Source organism: Salvia hispanica, unplaced genomic scaffold (genome assembly GCF_023119035.1).
Source record: "Salvia hispanica cultivar TCC Black 2014 unplaced genomic scaffold, UniMelb_Shisp_WGS_1.0 HiC_scaffold_375, whole genome shotgun sequence".
Lineage (NCBI taxonomy): Eukaryota > Viridiplantae > Streptophyta > Magnoliopsida > Lamiales > Lamiaceae > Salvia > Salvia hispanica.
The window spans coordinates 22508-40462 of record NW_025952108.1 but is presented as its reverse complement, the minus strand read 5'-3'; the positions used below and the strand labels follow the sequence as shown (position 1 = coordinate 40462).

At 33.1% G+C, this 17955-nt stretch overlaps 1 protein-coding gene and 2 pseudogenes across 1 annotated transcript; 1 reads left to right on the top strand and 2 right to left on the bottom strand.

Moving 5' to 3' along the window:
• Nucleotides 1-1403: 1403 nt before the first annotated feature.
• Nucleotides 1404-3053, bottom strand: LOC125199084 (annotated as a pseudogene).
• Nucleotides 3054-14155: 11102 nt separating this feature from the next.
• LOC125199099 lies at nt 14156-15626 on the top strand. The gene is made up of 2 exons (XM_048097252.1): nt 14156-15471; nt 15524-15626. The coding sequence occupies exons 1-2, from the start codon at nt 14156-14158 to the stop codon at nt 15624-15626; spliced, it is 1419 nt and encodes a 472-aa protein (XP_047953209.1).
• Nucleotides 15627-15642: 16 nt separating this feature from the next.
• Nucleotides 15643-16788, bottom strand: LOC125199098 (annotated as a pseudogene).
• Nucleotides 16789-17955: the final 1167 nt, after the last annotated feature.

The following is a 17955-nucleotide window of genomic DNA, read 5'->3' as shown; positions in this document are numbered from 1 at the left end:
TAGAATACTAAAGGCGTATTACTTCTAATTATTATATTTGTGGCAAAATAAAAATATACTTTGATAGAAATCGAAAATGATAAAACACTGAATTTGAAATGGAACACCTCTTATGATACTTTCTCTTAAAATGGAATTTAGTTTTTGCCAAAACGCAATAAGCAACACAAAACTATGGAACGTCATATTTTATATGTCCACCAACGTTATTAAGTATTTTGAAAAAGTCGGTTGACAGTTATCATTAATTACGTTTGAGCAACTGTCTTGTAACGTCCAATGTTGGCAAACAATAGCACATTCCTCCCTTCCGGTGATGTCCACTTGACCTCCTGTAATAACTTTCAAAATCCAGTTTTTCTTCCATTAAAAAATCTTACTATTATCAACTAACTTTAGTTACTTTAATTATATACTCTTATCCCATTAAAAATGAAATATATTCCTTTTTAAATTGTCCCATTAAAATTGAAATGTTTCTGAAAATGGAAATAATTTCATCTCTACCTTTTCTTCTCTCATCATTTACTCACAAAACAACACTATAAAATCTCGTGCAAAAAATAAATGTTTCAAATTTAGTGAGACATGACGAAGTATTAAAATAATAAATGTATCAATGACACCGAAGCGGGATAAAAAAATTGCGATTAAGGATACTAACGAATAGCACGTACTGTTATGAGACAATTAAGTGATAGTCTCGTGAATCACACAAGAGCGATAATCATACTTGAAAAACCAAGTATGGTAGCTTGGTCGGAAGAGCGTAATAAGATACGAATTTAAGACCTTCAGTCTCGTAAATTAATGCTCACTTCATTAAGTACGGTAACTTGATCGAAACAACGTCATAAGATACTGAATTTAAGACCTTAGTCCTAGTAAATACTCACTTTATCAAGTATGTTAGCTTGATCGAAAAAGCGTCAATAATATATGAATTTAAGATCTCTAGTATCGTAAATACTCACTTCATCACTACATGGGTTCCTATGAAAACATCTTTGCCTCACTTTTAATTGTAGCCAATATGATTCCATTTTAGTTTGGGATTTTGTATTTTAATGTAGTGGTCTAGTTAACAAGAACCAAAAAAATACTAGTAGTAAATTACAAGAAACTAATTCAACTTCTTTCATGAGGTTATAGTACTATATTTTTGAAATAATGTACATGAAATAAAACATTAATCTATACCCATCACATGGTGCAATGTTCAAGAAAAATCTCATCAACTAACTAAAATTAAAGCGAGTTTACAATATGAAGCACAAATCACCTCTCGTCCGCATGGACAGAGTGCACTAGACTCTAAATACATGAATTTCACAACATAATGTAACGCCACTAACTAATTAAATCCGAAAAGAAAATATCACAAACTAAATCGAATTACATCGAAAAATCACCGGTCACATTCGCGATCATGAAACGACAGCCTTGACACCCACTTCGAAATCGATTTGCTCCTCGAATTCCTGCAATTTTTAATCGGAGAAATCGAATCGACAAACGATTTAATGCGCCGAATTGCGAGATCCAGCGTGTCTTCGGTCATGTTCGCGAAGCACACGCGGAACCACCCGTGCTCGGCGCAGTGGCACGACGAGCCGGGCGAGATGTTCAGCCCGACGTCGTACACGACCTTCTTCCACAGCTCCATCTCTGCCTCGAGAGAGGCCTCATGTCCACCCAGCAGAACAAGCCGGAATTGCTCTCGAGGCACGAGATCCCGACCCTCCTGAGGCCAGAAACCAGCACTGCGTGCCGGTTCCTGAGCCTCATCCTGTTCTCAGCCACGTATTTTTTGGCAAATACGTGGTCAGACAGGATGGCGGAGAGGAGATATTGGGTTTGAGATGAGATAAGGCCGAAGCTCGACATTTTTGTCGCGGCCGCCACCACTAACCGGTCGTTGGAGAAGATCGACCCGACCCGAAAACCGGGTAGGCCGAGGTCCTTGGACAGGCTGTAAACCACATGAACCCGGTTCATGAGCTGGGGATTATTCCGGTTCGGTAGAAGCTCCATGATGCTGACGAATTCGGCGGAGTCGAAAACCGTGCCGGAGTAGATCTCGTCGCTGATGAGGTGGATCCCCTTTTGGTCGACGAAGTTGAGGAGGAGATTGAGCTCTTTCCGGCTTAGAGTAATCCCGAGAGGATTTGAAGGATTAGTGATTAATACACCTTTAACTTTGAGATTACGTTTTTGAGCAAGTTTGTAGGCTTCTTCAACGGCAGACGACGTGATTCGGAAGCCGTTCCGGCTCGTGCATTGTATCGGGACGATCTCCACTCCGGTCCGCCATTTCAAGTCTCTGTCAAACCTGCATGTCATTTAAATCACGAAATTTAATTAAAAATAATAATAAATCACGAAATTTAATTAAATTGATAAAGTTTGAAATTAGAATATTAAATCATATGTCGTGCAGGCTTACCCTGGATAGTAGGGTGTGGGTAGTAAAAAAGCGTCGCCCGGGTCGGCGAGGCAGAAAATGAGGGTTTCGTTGGCTGACGTGGCGCCGGCGGTGAGAACCAGGTTGTTTGGGTCAAACTGGACTTTGTTGCCACGTATTTCCGCCATAAATTGTGCTAGTGCCTAAATTGGATAATATTTACACCATGTCACTTATCTAACTCTTTTTATGATAAAATGAAATGAAATGTGTTAACAGTGCATGCTTACATTTTGAAAATGGGAAGGCCGTGGTAGTCTTGGAAGAGGGCGAGCTCCCGGAAGATGGATTGCCCGTCTCGTTTGAAGCTGGCGGCGTCAGGGTTCGCGGCCAGCCACGACTCTAGTAGATCGAAGGAGAGCTAAATAGGGAGAAATTATGAATATTAGAAAATTTTGTAGTAATTGGATTAGTGTTTGATGGAATTAATTATATGAATTTGTACCTGATTTTCTGCTAAGCCCATTTGGATGATTCCGTTGGGATTGGTAGATTCATGGAAAGGATTCTTCTCGTATTCCTCCCATCCAAGGAAGTAGGAAGAATCTTGGCCGTGGGAGTTGCATGCCGCTTTCTTGGAGATAGTCATTTTCTTTGATCAAAAAATATAAATTTGTGAGTTGATAGAGAGAGAAATTAAAGAGGGAGATTAATTGAGGAAGTGTATTTGGAGTGGGAAGGTATGTTGTTATCAAACCAAAATCCAAGAGGGTATATATAGGAGGAGTTGGTGGTGCAACTAAAAGATTGTCGTCGTGACATGTTTGTTGAATAGGTAGAGAGAGACACAGAGATTTGAAAGGATGAGGTTGTCTAATTAAAATTTAAATTAAGATTAATAGAATATAATTATCCATTAATAGTGATTTGGATGTGACTGGTTTACGCCTTGTCATTTAAGGTAATATAACATCTTATGTACTTCTCTAGTGCGCTTAGTTCAACGTCTCTTTTAAAATGGTTTAGCTTCTTCATTACTCATTTATATTATTACTAAATTTGGCAAATGAACTCACATTTCACTAATATTTTATTATGAATTAATATATGATGTATAAATTTATCACTATAACTCAATTTATTTTAAATTATCTGCATTTTACATAATTGGGATAATTTTATCATTTTCATAACCTAATTAATGGAATTTATCCTTTTTAACTGAATATTTCAACTTACTTAATCACTCTTCATATAAATAATAGTTAATATTTTTTTAATATAGAAAGATTAACATATACGTTTTTAGAAATTTAATGAAAAATTAAATAAGCTAAGGAAAATAAAAAATTTTAAAAATTGCACAAAAAGCTAAGGAGTACTTAATTATTATAACTATATTATTTTATTATGTAATTCACATTTCCGTAAGAAAAATGTCAAATTATGTTTTTATTTTTTTATATATATAAGTTAAATAATTTCATTATTATTGTATTATGATGGACTTGAATCTATGACCTTTGGTCTATGCATTAACTACTTTAACACTAAACTATTACATGCACCCTCTAAATTGTATTGAGTAAGTACTCAATTGAATGATACTCCACTTAACTTCATATAATAAACCAATAAATCAGGCAATATAATGGAAATAATATGCAGTTACATAGATTCTAAATTTTTTTTTACACTACCTAAGTTGATGAAATAAAATTATTTACGATGCAAATAATGTAATGCTAATTATGAAATCCCTTTGTCAAACCTTCCTTAATTTTATCAATATTTCAACCTTATCAAATATATCCCCCTTTAACATTTTCAATTCATATCCAATTTATCGCCAAATTTCTTCTACAACAACTAATTACTCTCGGCAAAATATATATAGTACATTTACAAGGATGAATGAATTATAAAGAGATAGGGCTAATCGAATCTTAGATTTTCTAATTACAACTCTCATTCCTCGTTCAACTCTCCACTATTCTATAGAACCCACCTTTTGATGGACCTTCAAGTCCAGATTTCGTCCGACCAAATGGGCCCATCCCTTACTTTCATGTCTCTCTCTACAAATGTTTTGTGTTCTGTTTAAACAAAATAAGATCACTAAATTAATTTTGTTTCATTATGCTAATAGCCTAGCTATTTTGAGCCAACCATGTCTTGCAAATTCATCACCAATTTATTTTCTGATTATCATATTTCAATTATGGGGACCTAGGAATTTTTGTTGGGGCTTGGTGTGCTATCAACGTCGGTGTAAGAATAATTATTTTAATGTGTTTACTTATTAGTATAAGATGATTTTTGTATCATAAATTTATTTTAATATTTTGCATACATGTTCTTTATCGTTCCTTGACGAACTTTCGTTTCTTATTTCTTCGCCGTCCAGCCCATTTTTTAATGAAGAAATTGAGTAGCATATTTATCAAGCTAATAATTAATGTCGCCGCCGCACCACCTATATGTTCACACCGTCGCCGTCGTCTCTCACGCCGTTGCCGTAGCTTGGTCAAATGCATCGTCTGCTCGCTCAAATTGTGAAGAAAAATTAGTGGAAAAAGTTTGTAAAATGTGGGCCTCATAATTATATACTAATTTATAATAAAATATGGTTATAATGGGTTAGTGGAAAGTGATGTATAATTTTTGAAAATGGAAAAAATAAATTGACAACATTTTACGAATGAACGAAATAGCAAAAATGGACAATATTTTACTAACAGAGGGAATATTTAAGTTAATATTGAGCCATATTCTATCTTAGATTATCCCAAATAGTTGAGCTTTTTTAATAAAAAATTTATTTAATCTCCTACTTTACTCATTCATTCTCTTTCTTACTTTTATTCTATTAATTTAATCTTTAAATGTCAATAATTTAAATCTTTTGCCAAGAAAAATGCTTCAACTAACTAGTAATTAAGACGTAGGGAGTATATTTTATTAGTTCTGAAACCACCTCATCCTTACCAATCAAATTTATCCTACTACTACTCTAGGCACATATACCGAATTAAATTCTTTTAGCTATTATGCTAAAAGAATATACAAATATTTCATTTTTTATAATTTTTAATGTTTGTTTTAAAAAAATTAACATGCTATCATAAAAACATCAGAAGATAGTATTAGATAATATTTCAATAATATTTACGTTATGCCATACTTTATCATTTGTGTTTAATATTTTTGTGTATATATTATGAAAACTCATATCATGACAAATACAATGACTTTGTCTTTTGTCTTTTTGATGATGTGAAATATATGTCTGTGCATGTATGTGTATAATATATTTTTGAGGACAACTTTTAAGGTAAGTTTTCATATTTTAGAATAGTGAATATGTTTGATTTATATCCTTTAATTTAATGTTTATATATAGGTTATCTTTTAAGAATTTTTGCTAAAATATTATTGATTGGATACATCTACCAATATTATCATTTTATATTTCTAGACTACTAAATTATTGCTCAATGCATATTGGTATATGCTAAATCAAGTATGGTATGATGATATGAATTTAAGATTGGTCGCGCCCAAAATTGGTGTCATGCTACAAACTAACCAATTTATATTAGGCGGAACATTTTTTTGATCACGAACTTTGCAAAGTATCATTTTAGGTTAAGTGAACTTTGATAATATCATTTGAGTCCGTCAACTATAAGTTAATATCATTCGAAGTACTTTTTTACTATTTTCAAGATTTTATGGATGAAAATACCCTCGATCCCTGTGAAGGGAGTACATATTTTTAATTAACTTATCACATACTCATATTTTTTCGATGAATTTTCTAAATATAATTTGGCCTTCAATATTATCACTTAATTTTGTGACATGCAAGAAAAGTTTCTTCAACATTTTATAATTAAAGAATTTTAAAATATTTTTGAGGTATAAAATATCAAGGTTACGGTCAATAGACAATACTTGAATGTTGATATATTATTTAAAAATAATATCAATATATTTAAGTATAGTCTATTTGTACATTAATTTTTACGAGTATCCATATCTTAAAAATATGAGGAACATCTTTTTGGCCCACGAACTTTGCTAAAGTATCATTTTAGGTCCGTGAACTTTGAAAATATTATTTGAGGTCTGCCAACTATGGATTAATATCAATTGAAGTACATTTTTACTATTTTCAAATTTTTCTGGAGAAAATACCCTCAATATTTTAAGGGTATATATTTTTAATAAACTTATCATATACTCATATTTTTTATAAATATCTTTACTATATATTTTTGATGAATTTTCTAAATATAATTTGACCTTCAATATTATCACTTAATTTTGTGACATGCAAGAAAAGATCCTTATTTAATTTTTTATTATTAAAGAAAAGTTCTATATTCAATTTTCAAATTCTTTAATATAAAGAATTGAAGAAGCAATTTGACTTGCATGTCACAAAATTAAGTGATAATATTGAAGGTCAAATTATATTTGAAAATTAATCAAAAATATATTGTAAAGATATTTATAAAAAAATGAGTATATGATAAGTTTATTAAAATATATACCCTTTAAAGTATTGAGGGTATTTTGTCGAAAACTTGAAAATAGTAAAAAAGTACTTTAAATGATATTAACTCATAGTTGATGGACCTCAAATGATATTTTCAAAGTTATGACCTAAAATGATACTTTGTCAAGTTAAAGTGGAATAAAAGACGTGCCCTCTAAAAATATTTTAAAATTCTTTAATTATAAAAAGTTGAAGAATGAACTTTTTTTGCATGTCACTAAAAGTGATAATATTGAAGGTTAAATCATATTTATAAAATTCATCAAAAATATATAGTAAAGATATTTATAAAAAATATGAGTAGCGTGATAAAGTTTATTAAAATACCCTTAAGGTATTGAGGGTATTTTGTCGGAAAAACTTGAAATATAAAAAAGACTCTTAGTCCTATTAGAAGTCACTCTTTGGCGGACGGGTTTTAAGAAATGTAAAGAAAAGTTGGTTAAAAAAGTTAGTGGAATGTGGGACCCATTTCTTTATATTGGTTTTATAATAAAATGTGAGTGAGTTGAGTTAGTGGAATGTGGGACCTACTTACTATTTATGGTAAAAATGAAGTGTGACTCTTAATTGGGACAGACAGAAATGGAAAAGTGTGATCTTAATGGGGGATGGAGGAGTACTTAAATGATATTACTTCATGTTGAATGAGCAAAATAATATTTTCAAATTCCTGAACCTAAATTTTGAAAAGTTAAGTGCCAAAAAAAATATGTTTTATCTTTATATTATTATCTCAAAAAGTTTTGGCAGCGACGATGAAGAATAAGATGAAACATTCAGAGGAATTTACTTAAAAGTTCATGAACTATTTTAGTTTCTTATATTCAAATTTAATATATTTCAAATTTTTAAAAATTCCTCGTCAACTATTAATTTTAACTGAATACAAAAATTGTCGTCACTATGGAATTTATAGGTCACATTAAATGATATCCAACATACCATGATACAAGTTTAACTTTTCGTTTGCTCTAAGTGGACTTGAAAATCATTGAATGATTTCGGTGGTTGTCATGTTTTTATTTCAAATTTGTTGTATCCAAACATCCACCATTTTCATATCTTATTTATTTGTTTATTTATTTATTAAATTCTATAAAATGGAATTTTAAGTTTGTAAAATAAGTACTTCTCGTCCGTTGAAAATGATCCATTTCCTTTTTGGTTTGTCCGTCGAGATGACTTCATTCTTAAAATGAAGCCTTTATCTCTACTTTATTTCCTCTCTCTTGCTTTCTCTCTCATCTTACAACAGAAATATAAGCTAAATCTTGTCTATGCGGGAAGGTCATTTTCCTTGGACGGAGAAGTCTTGCTTAACTTGACAGTATGAAATTAGAATAGATCTCTTGAAAAATAATTCACCTTTTATATGATTTATTTATTTATTTGACACTTGGGTAAGTTTTACAAATATAAAACGAATAATTTGGGAAACCAAACATAATTACACTATGGCCATATTAAATATTTTCTCTTCGTGAAATTTAATATTTTTATTTTAACATTTTCAAGTTAATATTACTATATTTTACCTTAATTATATGATTGAATAAATAATTTATCTTAATTATATGATTCCATAATCTACCTAAACAATATGATTGAATTACCCAATAGATGTGAAATCAGAAATAATTATTTTTATTAACATTACCACAATTATCTTATTAGTATCCGCAAAGAGTGTGCAAGTTGCAACTTTTGAAAGTTTACACGAAAAATATGATGTGAAGTTTTACTTGATCGAGTGATGATAGGTTAATAAAATATAGGGATATTGGAACCTTTCAAAAAGTTTGAGTTTTTCATGACCTTTAAAATTGAAAATAATATAGTTAAGCTTTATCACGAGTTTGTTATTTCCCACCAAAGAAAAAATTCCGCAAATAATATCATGATACATATTTTTTTTGTAATTTCGCAACAACTGAGGTTCCAAGTTTTTCAATTTTTGAGGATAGTTTTACTTGAAGCACAACCTCCAAAATTGTTCTTCAATCCGAATTTTTTCATTTGTGGAAAATAACAAAGCTCGAGGTAAAGTTCTGATATTATTTGTCAATTTCAAAGTTAGTGGGAAAAATCATTTTTGAAAGTTCCATGATATTAAGTGCTAATATCCCTAAAATATAAGGTTAATAGTTATTTAAATCATGAAGTTTAATCAAATTATGATCTGTCCTAGGAACTTTGAAATTGAAATATTAAATCAAAAGTAAAGTCAATTTTGGTCTAAATATATGACCGAATGCAATTTGATCCCAAACATCACTTTTGAAAAAAAGTCCATAACAAATGAAAATGTCGGCGAAGTAGTCATTTTTTTACGTTAGTAAAAATCTACGATCAGTAATTGCGTGATATGACCTTTAATTTTTACGGAACGTAAAAGATGACATTCGACAATGATTTCATTTGTTAATGACCCGTTCTCAAAAAATAAATATTTTAAACTAAATTCATATTTTGGTGGTAATGTTGAAAACTGAAATTGACCTGAATCAAAACTACCCATTTTCCTCAATTGTCACCAACATTAACCAATAGGTTTGGTTATATGAATGTGGTGTGGTGACATGTAACATGACGCCCACATTCACCCACACATCCCAGGAGACACGCCAATGGACCATTTGCTCTCTCTTCAATCCCATCTGGGCCCTCTTAGTTCATACTGTTTTTATTATAATCAATTTTTATCTATATAAGTATTACTATAAATTAATAGTGTGAGAATTAGCTTTCATGACTTTCTTTGACTAGACACACGTACATTTTGGTTAGTATGACTTAGAAACTGCTTTCAAGTAAGTTATGCATGATATAATATTAGATAAAATACAGTTCAAACTTTAGATCGAAATATATTTTTTGTGCTCGAATTTAGCAAGCATCGGTGCTTGCAAATATTATTCAGCGAGTGTTTTTGGTGTTAAAAGAGCATTTAAGTGCTCGCTAAACATAGTACATATCTAAATAGATTGTCACTAGCTTGGTACAAACTTACAAGTTACAACCAAGCATGTTGGGTTGCAAATTTCATGCCAACTAAATATTAAGTATTCCATTTTAGAAAATTTTCAAACTTATGTGATGGGACTAATCCAGCTGAGCTTGATAGTGATCAATTTGTTTGAGTATATACATAAACATTGAATGCCCTTCCACAATCAAGTAGTACTACTAGCATATAATATTGTACTTCATTACACAAAGTTATGGGACGAAATTACTTCGAACTTTGTACACTTTTGGTGCTCTAATTAGTTTATTTTTCTTTCCTCGTTTAATCCTACTTTAGTGAGACACTATGGCCAATCTGATGAGGAAAATGTTGGATCTATTTATTCTTGGATAGAAAGATTTTGCAGTAAAGTTGGGAACCATAGAGATCTCATCATACCATTTAATTTTGTAATCTTCCTCTTTTCCTTAGTGACACCCTTTTTCCACCTACTCTGCCTGCTTAATATCTTTACACCAACAAATTAGGGCAACTTAGACATATAGTACTACAAATTAAACCTTGGGCTCATTCAAATTAAAATATTACTACTATAATTCTCTACTAGTCAATGACATTAGTGCCACATTATATTATCAAAATTGTGAATTGGGGCATCCATCTGTTCATCATGTGGTAAACTAAGATGTTGATTTCTTTATATGATGGGGCATGATATTTGATTGAGTGACAACATATAGGTAGGGTCTGTCAACACAAACTAAGTAAAGGGATTTGATGAGTTTACAACATCAATATTGGACTAACTCAAGACATGGGAACAGAACTGAGATATCAAAGTTTGCAAATGTTTTTAGTGCTACTGCTTAAGGAAGCATAATGCAGCTACTTGCCATCGAAATTGCATATGCTTTTTAGAGTAATATACTATAGAGGCTCCAACTGCCATGCACCTCCAAAGTTGCTTTTATAGATCTAAAAAAATTGAAGCCGAAAGTTCCTTTTTTTCCTCAAATCATTTCATCTCAATTAGGATTATCAATTGGGCATCTCAGTGAGGACTATTAATTTCCAATCGTTGTTTATTAGTTCCCAATTAATATTAATTAGTTATAGAAGAAGATTATCAAATAACAATTAGTAGAATTTAATTAAAGTAATGCACTGTAAAAGTACTTTGAATCTATTCTACTGCTTATAAATTGTTTGAATTTGGTAAAATACTTTTCAAAATTTATAAGCTATTAGTAATGTTTTATCGTTTAAATGCTTATAAGCTCAGTCAATATAATCACCGGCCACGTAGTAGCCAATTTGGATTTCGCTTTTGTTAATTAGATGAATAGGAATTATATTGTGGGCTGGGCTTTATATATTTGGATGAACAAGATCACTATAAAACAGAGGAATAAAAATTTTTGGGCAATACCGCAATAGTATATAATTATATATCAGCCCAATTTTAGGGTTTTTAGATTTTGATCATCAAATCTCTCGTGCCCAAGAACAAATTTATCAATTTTAAAAAATGTATATCATCTACGCTCCACTACCTTAATTATACCCCAATTTAGACCGCAACTCTGTCACAATTCCTCAATTTTTGTGTTAGACCGCAACTCTGTCGCAATTCCCTCAATTTATGTGTTAGACCACACTCCAAAAATCTAAGGCCATTAGTATTCCTTCTTATCGATCGTCTTTAGACAGTCCATCTTTCATTATGTTAGGCATTTGTACTTTTACTCCATCTCTACCAGAGACAACACCGAACCTCCATCTCTTAACATCTCATCCCTTAATTATTCATTCAATTTTATTTTTATTTTTAATTCCAACAAATTCAATTAATAAAAACACACTTCATTAAATAAAATAAAAATTACAATTTAAAGGCCTAAAAAATTAAAAAATATATAATTAAAATTCTAAAAAAAATTAAAAATACATAATTAAAATCATAAAAAAAACACACCATTAAAAAAATTTGAGTGAGAATAAGAGTTTTTTTATGGTGGATAATTTGTGGGAATGATTTGGTATTTATAAAAGTGATTGGAGGCTTTAAAAAATTGAAAAAAATTTACAAATTTGAAACAAATGGCTAGTATAATATTTGGAATTTTTTTATATATTTTTTTAAATTTTGAGTTTTTTCGATTTTAAAAATAAAAAATCAATTTTAACGGATATAACAGACGCCACTCGTGGTCGACGAATGGGCGTCGCGACGAACCACGGCTCGTCACGTCGCCAAGGCACGTGGCGAGGCGTCTCGAGGCCGGCCTCTTGGAAGGAGACACGGGACGAGATATCCCAGTCTCGGAGCGAGATGGAGCACGCCGTCCTCCGATGCGGTCTCGTCTCTTCGAGACGAGATATAGCCGCATCGAGGGGCGATGCGGATGCCTAATATCTCTAGTCATACCACAACTTAAATTTATGTGTTTTCATTTTCTTTAATTATCACTTAAATTTATATTTATTTTTCATTTTGATTATGCATAGAATTAAAAAAATTACGAAAAATCACATTAATAAGTACCAAAAGCTACATTATTAAAATACCCATAATTACAATAATTAAATACCAAAAATTACATCATTAGATTTCTTTAGAAAATACACTAATGTTCCGTTTGTTACACGGAATTGGAGATGTTGAATTGGAATTGGAGGCTTCAATTCCAAATCCAGATGTTTGGTATCATAAAAATTCTTGGATTTGGAATTGAATTGAATTACAATTCCAAATCTTTCAATTCCATAATTTGAATTTCATATCAAAAGTAGTAGAATTTCAAATATTTATTAAATTACACACTACACACATTATTACACACACTACACACACCCATTCACACACACGTGCACACACATTTACACACACTGAACACATATTCACACACACACATTTACACACACGCACACGCACATTCACACCCGCACCCATTCTTACACACAATGCGCACACACACACACCCACCACACATTCTTACACACACACACTGCACACACATGTTTACACACACTGCACACGCACATTCACACACTGCACTCATTCTTACACACACTACACACACCCATTCACACACACTGCACACACACACTACACCCATTCTTACACACAGTGCACACACACATTCACACACACACTGCGCACATTTACACACAGTGCGGAGAATTTTCCAAATTCAATTTCTTATCAATTATTTCATTTTGCCAAATAAAGGATTTGGAATTGAATTAGAATTCAATTCCTTCTAATTCAATTCCTTCCAATTTAATTCCATAGAATTCCAATTCCAATTCAATTTCAATTCCAATTCCGCGTACCAAACCGCGTACCAAACGGACCCTAATTATGCACCAAAAATTGCATAATTTAAATGTTAAACTTTTTTTTACTAAAAAGTTAGTAATTTTCAATAAAAAAGTATGACTACAAGCCTCACAGTGCGGCCCAAGCTTGACCAACTGGGCTGCACCTCTTAACACTATTGGGCCGGACCTCACCACAAGATTTCCAGCTCCAGTTTTGCCCCCATTGCTAATGGATTGTTAACGGTACAACTTGTTTTTGTTAGTAGTACTACTCCTTCCCTCCATTATAGTTCGTCATCATTTGACTCGATAATAATTTTAAGAAATGTAATAGCAAGTGAGAAAAAAGTTAATGACATATCAGTCCTATTCTGAATTAAGTGATAAATTTTCGAGACTATGGAGTACCGTTTTTCTTTGAATTACAATTAAATACTCTGCCGTTTGGTATTTAATTTGATACAATAATTAATAATGTCTGTTTCTTTGGATACGAGGAAAACTGATAATAACAGTTTGGGCATTTCCATACTTCCATTCAGAAAACGGTTTGAAGTCCGTAGCGTGCAGTTCAATTTTGTTTCACGCGGCAAACACTTTAGACCACTCTTTTGATGCAAATAGCATCAGAATAATTTGGTAAAAAAATAAAGAGCATTTGCTTCAACCAAATCCACAAGTTAGCTCATGGCTACATCCCATTTCATACAGCTGGTGCAACACTCACTTGATTCAACCATGCCGTATATAGGCATGTACATCGCAGCAGCTTCCGCTGTCTGCACACTTGCAATAACAGCCGATGCATTCATCGCCTTCCGGAAAAAAAGTATTGGCTCCCGTGTAAGTATTTCTCCCTCAACGCTTCTCCCTCACTGTGTTAGCAGTCGCCATGAAACTCCCCTTAGACCTAACCACCTTAGACCTCAGCGTCAACGACAAATTCGCAAGGATCAGCAGCCTCGTCTTGATGTCGACCGCCATGAGTAATTTCATGACTTCTTTAGGCTCAATGGAGGATAATGAAATTGTACTAAACATGGCCGCTTTAGGCATTTTAGTCGTCACGATTGCTGGTAATGTATGCATTCATATTGCCAAGATTCATAGCTTTGGGCGTCGGTTGAATTTGTTTCTGCCACAACAGAGTTTTAGAGATGAAGTCAATGTTGACAAGTACTGGACTTGGAGGCTGGTGGAGTGGAGGGACAGATCACTTCCGTTTCAAGTTCAAAGCCGCGTATGCAAGAAGCTTCTTCGTGATGCTGTAAGATTTGTTCTGAATTTCTGCATTGGAGCTCAGATTCTCGTTGTTTTAGCAGCCAAACTAGTTCTATTCCTCTCTGCTAGATTTGGTATAGCAGTTCTCTTGTGTTTACGCAAGAATGAAAGACCTGTTTTAGCGGGAGCATATGTCAATTTTAGGCAATATGTTCTTCTACTTGAAGGTGAGCCACAGCTGCCTAATAAAATCCTCGAGAACATCTGCAACGAGGCGGATGAGCTGATAAAGGGAGGCGAAAAAAGGCAGCCCGAGAATCTGATCCAGCTTCTAAAGAAATCCTCAAACTTCAACGGGTTGGGGCGATTTGACAGCAGCGAAATCCCGAGCTTGCATTCTCAAGAACCTCCAAATTGCTGGTCTATGCCCGTGGTGACTTTGACAGCCATTTCAGTTGCTCTTCTCAACATTGCAGACGAGAAGGCTAACCAGTTAATGGTTTGCATTAGTGAGGGCTTGCCCATCGTGAAGCTTATCGAGGAAACTCTAGACCGTACTGGCGAGTTAGAAAGCATAAGAAAAGCAGCAGATGTGGTTTGGATAGGAGCTGAAGTGTACAGAAAATGGGAGGACACGGATATAAAGAGCACGAGCGTAAGAGGCACAACACACAAGGAAACACTGCAAAACCTTTCTAAGCTTGCAGAAAAGATTGTGACAGATTTTGTGGCTCAAACGAGAGATATTCTTATGCAGAACCCTCTAAATTGGCCTGCTAGAGTTATAGCTGCTAACTCGATGTACAGGATTGCTCAAACGATCTTGTTAGGAATGGGAGATGGCGAGAACCAAACTGATGATGAGCTTTTTGATAGTATATCCATCACCATCTCGGATATACTAGCAGCGTGCCTCACCAATCTAGTGCAAGTCATAACATTGAAGTGTCACAGAAACGACATCAAAGAGAGGGAAGAAAGTGTGAGGCGAGCAGCGATTCTTCTTGGTGAGAGCAAAGAGATTTTTGATATTCTGCAGCAACGTGAGCTTCCTAGTCTGGATGTGGAGAAAGCTGCTAAGATTGACGAGTGGAGGGCATCCTTGGCATTGGATATTGAAAATCCTCTTCACATTGTGGTGAAAATTGTACAAAGGTCTTACTTGACTTCATAGTATAGCCTTCCATCACTAGCTACTTTAGCGAGGTAGAAAGAATACTTGATTCTCGCCTCACACCAAGTCTAGTGGACATAAACTCAGTCAGATACTGTTTCAGTACTTTCTTCCCTGCTTCCTCAGGTGAACCTAGATCTTCCACACTTTTGTATTGCGGCAGACGAAGGTGAAGATATGTTCACTGATATGTTCTCGTCAAGAACAAAAGGATCCCTGAAGAATATATCAGCACCAGCGCCACGGACTTGGATCCAATTTGATGGGTACTGCAATGTGTAGCCATCAAATTGGTCTGTACTATTCCTGAATGTAACAGAGTTTGCAAAAGCATTATCGCACGTGCCAGCTTGTGAATAGATGAAACCTGATACAATCAATGCCATTGCTTTCCGCCTTGGAACTGCAAAATCTTTACTAGACTGTCTTCTCAGAAGCCAGGCAATAATAGATAATGTCACCACTAGACTAAAATGATATTACTTCACAACGAAAACAAGTTTATTATATCAGAAAATCATGGGATAAAGCAAAGGAAAGAAAGGCTCGAGATAAACATGATTTCATGAATTCGTGAATATCAATTCACACACAAATTCAGGTTTTAATGTGTTCCATCATTCCAGTAAAGGATTATAGTATAAAGTTGAACATGAACAGATACATATATAGGGATAAAAATCATTTCTTGCTTGCACAATCTCTTCATTTCCTGACAGATCATATTAGGGTGCATTTTGAAAAATGAGGCTAAGATTCACGATGCATTCGCCCTAATTAAATCCCAAATGTGAGTGATAAATCCTAGTAATTAGGAAGTAATGAAATGTAACTAGGGTTTAATTAAACCTAATTGGAGTGGATGAAACATCCATCCAAATTCAAAATTACACAGCCTTAGCTAAACGAATAAACTTGATTTTCTGCAATAATTATAGATAATGAATCAGAAACATATACCACGAAGAAATTAAAAAATTAACAAATGAAGAAACCAGATTAATAGATGTAGTAAAATTGGGGAATTGAGAAATGCAGGGGCTGACCTCGTGCAATTGGCAAGAAGTGGATTTTGCTGCTACTGAAGAAGTACGGGAAGTATTCCATGTGAATGAGGCGGCGGCCGGAGTCTGGAAGCAGGGCGGTGGGTGAAATTTGAGGCCCACAGTAATGCTGGCCATGGGGTATCTGTGAAGATAGAGAGAATGTTAACAGTTAGAAAGCGATAATGTGGGAGGTTTGCAAGGATAGTTAGCTTGATTTTGATTGCTGAAAGCGGCTCTCACAAGATCGATATCATAAATTCTTGTGTTACTGAATTTCTTACCAGCTTGTGTTGCTGCTCAAGTTGAGTTGCAGAGAAGAGATACCCTTATCTTATCCACGAATATCTCAATTTAATACTAATGTTTTATGGAATTTTAAAATCCCTTCTTAAAAATCTTATATATAGTGTAATGCAATTTCCAAATATTTTAATTCTTTATGAGGCTTCTTTACTGGTTTCTGACTTATTATATTATTTTATTATATAACAAAATACAAATTATAATGATAATTATTATTATTATACTCCTCAATCCATAAAAATATTGACAATAGGCATAGTATAGCATTAGAATTAAGACAAAGTTGCTAAAATAAGATATGGTAAAGTAAGAGAGAAGAGGAGAATGATAGTTAAAGTAGTGTTAGTGGATAGTGAGCGTGTTATATAACTTTTTAAAAATAGAATGCTATATTTTTATGAAAGCAGGACGAAAATGAAAAATGGCGTATTTTTATGGGATGAAGGGAGTACTATTTTATTACGCTATTATTAAGTACTAGTAATAACTTATTAAGCAAATACTACAGTTTAACTTTTAAAAGTATGGATCATACTTTAATCGTATCTTATTATTACGGTTATATTTAGTTAGTTGAATTTAACTAATCAATATTAATTTAGCTCTTAATACTTACAAACACAATATATGTAATTATTGTAAATCATATTCTTTTAGAAATCATATTTTTTAAAATTACTATATAATTATAATCAGTAGGTAATACAAGTAATTTCTTGTCACACAACAAGTGGCTCCTTGAATCCTAAAATTTGACTAATCAATAGGTTTAAGCCCAATTCAACTGATCATATTATACTCAGCTTTGCCCCATATTAATAGTACATTCTAAATTAGGCCCAACTCAATTCATTTTGAAACTTCCCAACAGTAAATCAGAGGCTAAATTTTTGCACACTGTATTTTACTATGATTGGCGTTGTCTTAAGAAAATGGAGGCAAATCTGT

What these genes read in the sequence shown, in the direction of transcription:
- LOC125199099 (XM_048097252.1), top strand. Translation starts at nt 14,156, where the DNA reads ATGAAACTCCCCTTAGACCTAACCACCTTAGACCTCAGCGTCAACGAC. An exon ending in GAGAGGGAAGAAAGTGTGAG is followed by an intron (nt 15,472 to 15,523) that starts GCGAGCAGCGAT and finishes GATATTCTGCAG; the next exon opens with CAACGTGAGCTTCCTAGTCT.